Source organism: Notothenia coriiceps, unplaced genomic scaffold (assembly GCF_000735185.1).
Source record: "Notothenia coriiceps isolate Sejong01 unplaced genomic scaffold, NC01 NC01_scaffold00037244, whole genome shotgun sequence".
Classification (NCBI taxonomy): Eukaryota; Metazoa; Chordata; class Actinopteri; order Perciformes; family Nototheniidae; genus Notothenia; species Notothenia coriiceps.
This window is the reverse complement of record NW_011369945.1, coordinates 17,168,812-17,175,044: the sequence shown is the minus strand read 5'-3', so window position 1 is coordinate 17,175,044 and position 6,233 is coordinate 17,168,812. Positions and strand designations below refer to the sequence as shown.

The 6,233-nt window shown below is 42.1% G+C and overlaps 1 protein-coding gene across 5 annotated transcripts in view; it reads right to left on the bottom strand.

Annotated features, from left to right (window-relative positions):
* Positions 1 to 6,233, bottom strand: part of rbms3 (RNA binding motif, single stranded interacting protein) — a 265,018-nt gene that overhangs the window by 124,455 nt on the left and 134,330 nt on the right. For all 5 annotated transcript variants that reach the window (XM_010793775.1, XM_010793774.1, XM_010793779.1 and 2 more), the window contains one exon: positions 1,524 to 1,582. In XM_010793775.1, the coding sequence (XP_010792077.1) occupies positions 1,524 to 1,582 (59 nt within the window). The remainder of the gene's footprint in view (positions 1 to 1,523; positions 1,583 to 6,233) is intronic.

The following is a 6,233-nucleotide window of genomic DNA, read 5'->3' as shown; positions in this document are numbered from 1 at the left end:
GGGGGCAGACGCACGCCAGCCCATCAGGCTTCCATACACCTGCTTGGTTCATTTATGCTTTGATAACGGCTCACCTCTCGAGAGATAGTTGGATACGGATGCCGAGTGGTAGCAGCAGAAATGATGTTATTGTGCTGCTTCTCTTCTCCTTAACTTGTCTTTCAAACGTAAAATACATGTAATGTTCTCTTCAAGGTTACTAAGTCCTTCTCCTCACACTCTCACTTCCCCTCTGTCCATCTCCTTCTCTCTCTTTCTCTCTCTCAGTGGGACCAGCCTTTCCACTCGTAAAATACGTCTGCTTATATTTGCCTTTTGGCATCTCTGCAGCGCTGCATTCCAGGAGGATGACTTATGGGAAACATTGTCTCCCACACAACACAGCGCTAAGCTGAGCTGATTTTTTGTGTGTGCTGTGCATAACTCACAGTGAGTAAAAAACCTTTGATCATTGCCATTTCTTTCAGAAATCGAAAGTTTCACCTTTTTTTTCTCTCTTTTAAACACCCCCCCCCACCCCCCAACACCTCTTTAATCCACCACCCTGTGCTTTGTCCTGGACCTGTAGATACCTCCTTCCAGCCAACATGCATCCAGTCTTGTCTTTAACGGCCTGTAGGACTTAGAAAAAGGACCTGTCGAGATAATCAAGCCGTTTTTTCCCCCTCCCCTCTAACAGGCAGAGGTTATTTCCCTCAACATGTTGACCCTGAGCATGCCTTGCAGGATCAACTCAGGAGTGGAGCGGGGTTAAGAAGGCAGCTTCACCTTGGAAGGCCACACTTCAGAGCCCGGGAAACCACAAAAAGCAATTAAAAGTATTGATGGAACTTCAATAGCTCTTAAACAGTGCTGCCAGACAGCTCGGGGCGAATCTTTTTTTCTCTCGTCGCTCCATTCACTCCATCCCTCTCTTTTTCTTTACTATAGACTAAGCTCTTTTTGATCATTACCGACTGATTGTATGAAAAATAAATGTGTGAGATGTATTCACAGCCGTGTGAGGCAGCTGGCTGAAGTAAAGATAGACGCCAAGACGCCACGAAGATGAGCGTGACAATGATAGCAAATAGTTAATCAAATCCTGACAACCTTGTTAGCCCTCGAGTGTGTGCGTATGTTCAAGCATGTAAATGTGTGTAGTGTGTGCTCAAGAAACAACTTCAAAATGAGCCACTAATGTCATCGCTGCATTTACTGTGCAGACACTAATGGACCTTTTACAGAAACACAGCAAAAGATTGTCTTCCATATTACAAAACAGGAAATGGAAGAGGAGACAGGGAGGGGCTGCTTATCCTCCTCTGAAGCAGGGCAGCGACATCACAGAGCAGGTTGTTTACCCCGAGCCTTCCTGCAGTGTTAAGCCAGCTAAATCACTGATTTACGGTACAAGGCTTCCTCGGCTGATGTCTAAATTTACGGCTTGTAGTGCTGTTAACCGTGACAAGACAGAGACTAAAGAGTGATAGCTGCTGCACTTAAACAAGATGGGTGTACAAGACACTCAAGTAATGACTTACCTTTGCACTGGTTGGTGTTCTTGTCCAGAATGGCCTTGGTTGACACTATTTTTCCATACCTGTAAGACAGAGAAATTAAATTGAGTGTTTTTGACCTACAGTATTTTGACATAGTTCACTAAAATTGCCATCCCATGGTAAAAGTAGATGTCCCATTATTGTCATTTCTGCCATTTAGTTGCAACTAGCAATTTGCAAAGTCACACAAATGTCAAAAGTTATTGGAACAAGCAATCACTTGAGGTTAATAACATTATGTCTAGGGCTGACTTCAGAGGAATGTGCAGCCCTGTGACATTTGAGCGACTCACCGAACATTTGGAAAAGGTCTAAAAGCATACAGGCACAGTGAACAATTAAAAAAGTAAAGCTGTTTTAATAGTATGCAGTACAAACTATCAATGTCTGAGTAATTTATTTCCCTTCTGTAAAATAGAGAAAACCATTCTCTTCTAGTGAAGCGACTATTAATCAGCTCCCATAGAGTGAACAGATTCATGTTTACATTCATTTTATTATGAATAAAACCGACAGCAAGCATGAAATTTACAATTAAGTCAATATCGTATCTGTTTGGTATTTGTTTACTCCTTGAATACTGTATTTTCTATAGTATTTACATCTGTTTGATTTATATGGAGGAATTCCTTTGAATGTAAGAATATTGTCTTTTGATATTTGTATACATATTATTCTTGTTTATAGCTGGAGTAGCTCAGTACAAGGGTTTGTTTGCAATTAATAGATCTTATTGACCTTATTTTGTATGGATGCTGGGTTGGTCTGTACAATGCATTTTGAATTTGATACGTTAAACAATATGGATTGGTGCAATATTCAAATAAAGATCTGCTCAAAAATACACAGCATGGTTAATATGTATAATGAAAATAAGAATATTTACATAGAAACATTTGGAATCATATCGCAGCTGTAGGTCAGTCAATAAAAGCGTAATAATTGGTGCTTGGTATTTCATGTGCTGTTTACTTACAGTTGATATTTTTTGCCTGATGGAGGTCTGAGGACCAACATGACAGTTAGTACAAAATGTATTCATTTTCTAAGTGGAACCTAACACAAAGGGAACATTGTTCACAAAAGCCTATGTGCTAATGTCAGTGGTGTATAGTTCCTGAGAACTGAAAGGTATTATATTTCCTTTTTGCCATGTCTTCATGCACAGTGGGTTGCTATGAATCTTTTGAATTGAAAGATTGACCTTACAGTCTGACTGACAGTGAGTTATTCTATCTGCTTGTCTCAGCTAAAACTGCAACATTCTGCATTGTGTGCACACTGAGGAGCCCTGTAAGTGCAGTGTGTGCGTGCCAATCTGCATGTGTGCATATACAGCAAGTATCTGTGTGAGCAGCTGCAACCCTGCATGTGCATTTACACTTGTGTATGTGGTGCATGCATGTGTATAGATCCATAAGTGAGAACTGTTCTCTGTGTGTTGAATACACCACTCGCAATGAGTAAGCCCCAACAATAACACACACACACACTAGCAGTGGTGCATCCAGGCCCATATTTCACCAGCAGGGGATAATTGTGCCATTTCTCAACGAGTGGCGGAGACTCTATTTACTGCATGCTGCGGTGGGGTGGGTGGTGGATATGAACTGATGAGCTCCGAGAGGAAAACTACCAGCACGCACGCACGCACGCACGCACACACACACACACACACACACACACACACACACACACACACACACACACACACACACACACACACACACACACACACACACACACCAATCAGTGGATTGTCTATTTTCAGCAGATAAACAGGCCATTTTAGCTATACAGTAGGGATCATAATCTAGTGCAGCAGAACAGGACTTATGTGCAACATCTGATCATATTGAGACACTCAAGAATAAGTAAACGAGATGAATATGGAACAGTGAGCGCTAATTTGATGGAGCGCATGCAGAGCTGGTGAGCATCTGCAGTATTTGATTGTACTTGAGAAACAAAATAGCACCCTTTATAGCACAAGAAAGATGAATAAAGAGATTTAGTTAAGATGTAGAAACGATTTATGGATACAGTAACCATAAGCGAATTAACAATGGCATAAATGGGGATATTTTATGAAAATATTTAAACTATCAGGAAACTCCTTTAAACATTTTACATGAGCCAGAACAGTCAAATGGTAGTATAAAAGAAAACCTGTGGTTAACATTCATTTTTCCGTCGATGATGGCAATCTGTCCAGGCCCTGAGGCAGCAAAGCAGCCCCAAACCATGATGCTCCCTCCACCATACTTCACAGTTGGGATGAGGTTTTGATGTTGGTGTGCTGTGCCTTTTTTTCTCCACACATAGCATTGTGTGTTCATTCCAAACAACTCAACTTTGGTTTCATCTGTCCACAGAATATTTTGCCAGTAGTGCTGTGGAACATCCAGGTGCTCTATTGCAAACTTCAAACGTGCAGATCAGAACACATTTTATGACCAACTTATGCAGAAATCCAGGTAATTCCAAAGGGTTCACATACTTTTTCTTGCAAATGTAGATAACGATATATATATATCATATTCATTTATTGCCCAGCTCTACATGCGAGCCACTGAGCTAACTACTCTTTTTGTCCCTGTATGCACATTAGTTTATTTGGACACAGGTGTGTCCCCCGCTTCAGAAAAATGTTGCATGCTTTCAGTCTGGGAAGCAGTTAAAAAGCTCAGTGATTTTGGCACAAATTGGGGGAAAGTTCTCATTAAAACTTTGTTTGGACTCTGGGGAAGCAGGAGACAGTAGCTTTCCAATGCCAACTCATCACTGCTTGCCTCATTAAATGTTAAAGATGGCTCATCAATGCATCCGATCCTTGCTCCAAATGCACAGACACCACAAAGACACTGCAGCCCAATCAAAAGGTGGATGCAAGGGTGAAGGAGCCGGCTCCCTGCCCATAATGGAGGCATATTGGAGACGGATGGTGAATGTGATCAGCCCATCATGTATGGTGTGTGTGTGTGTGTGTGTGTGTGTGTGTGTGTGTGTGTGTGTGTGTGTGTGTGTGTGTGTGTGTGTGTGTGTGGACGACCCTGCTGGTGACTCCTTCGCCTCTCTGCCAGGCAGGCCTGGGGAGGCTTTGATGTGACAGAGGCAGTGCCTGTGAAGCACAGGTTTAACACTGTGATGCTGTGGCCGGGGGATGCAGAGCCTGTCTCCACTAATCCTATTTCAATCACTCTCGCAGCCTCTTATCTCTGACTCTGCTGGCCCTCAGCCCCCCCGCCTCCTCTTCCCCCGCCTCCTCCTCACAAATCTTCTCCTCTCTCTTGCCCCCTCTTTGCCTCTCTAGATGTCTCTTCAACCTCTCTATTCCTGCTCTGTATCATTAATGTCTCCCTTTTTTTGTTACTCTCTTCCTCCTCATATAAGGAATCCCATGGCAATCATTCTGATGCAACATCGGATCAACCCTAAGAAATGAACACGCCAGAAATGAAATGGCCTGTAAAAAAATAAAGGCTTTATGAGCTATTTTAGGCTGATGAAAATGTACAAATTGTGGTGGATGTAAAACATGTCATTCGTTTGACAGCTGTCTGGGCACTGAAATGCGATAAAATTGCAGAAGAGAGTTTTAAGAGGGCAGCTGCATGCACACGAGTGACAGCCCAGCGCTGCATTTCTATCTTTTCTCGCTCTCTTGCTGGATGAAACGATCCAGGCGTATAACATTTCCGTCGTCAGAGCAAGTGAAGTGGCTCTCTGCTGTATGTGGGCTGAGAAAGGACTGGCTGGACCACAGCACGTCACTATGGTGCTGCTGGTACCCAGGAAAGCACACGGCTGGAAAAAGAGAATAAACCAACCAAGTGTTGTGCTGAGACCTTGCGCTCAACCTTTGGAAACCTCAATTAGTGTCAAAGACAACTTTCTCCCATCTCTGATGTCTGAAATTCTTCGCATATATGTCTTGGCAAATGTATGTATGCATATGGCTATCCATCTGTTCCTGCAGATGAACACTTAGATATTATATATACAGCTCCGAAAAAAAATTAAGGGACCACTCCAATTTCTTCTTAAATCTCAATCTCTACATGTATGGCAGCCATCCCATTCTAGTGTCTGTTGAACTCCAACACAGAGAAACGTTGTCAGTAGTTTAAAAAAATACAATTACAACATTTTACTCAAACACATACCTATAAATAGTAAAACCAGAGAAACTGATAATGCTGCAGTGGTCTCTTATTTTTTCCCAGAGCTGTATGTATATATGTATATATACATACACATCATTTGAGTTCAGCTGCTAAGGCAGAATACTCCGCTACAGGCCTGTTCGGCACCTGTACAGAGAAAAAAGGGGCAGGTGCAAAAGGCAAACCACGGAGAACAATAACTTGAATGTATCACCTCTTATGCGAAATGATTAGCTGAATGTACTGTAGATACCGAAGCTGAAAAAGAAAAGGTGCTGCTCTAAGAGTTCTACTCATGTAGGAGCAGGTGCAGCAGACACTCACCATCCAGATGTACTATTTGCTTTGTGCAGTTAGTCTTATCCAGAGGGGTATCGTAGGTCATAAGAAGTACGTTGTTACATTGAAAATATGTAATGGTTAAGTGCCTTTTTCAGTGGCACCAATATGAATTGAAAGACATTATGTATACAAATTAGTCAGAGAAGTGACAACGTTTAAACCAATTTAAGCTAAATGCTTATAT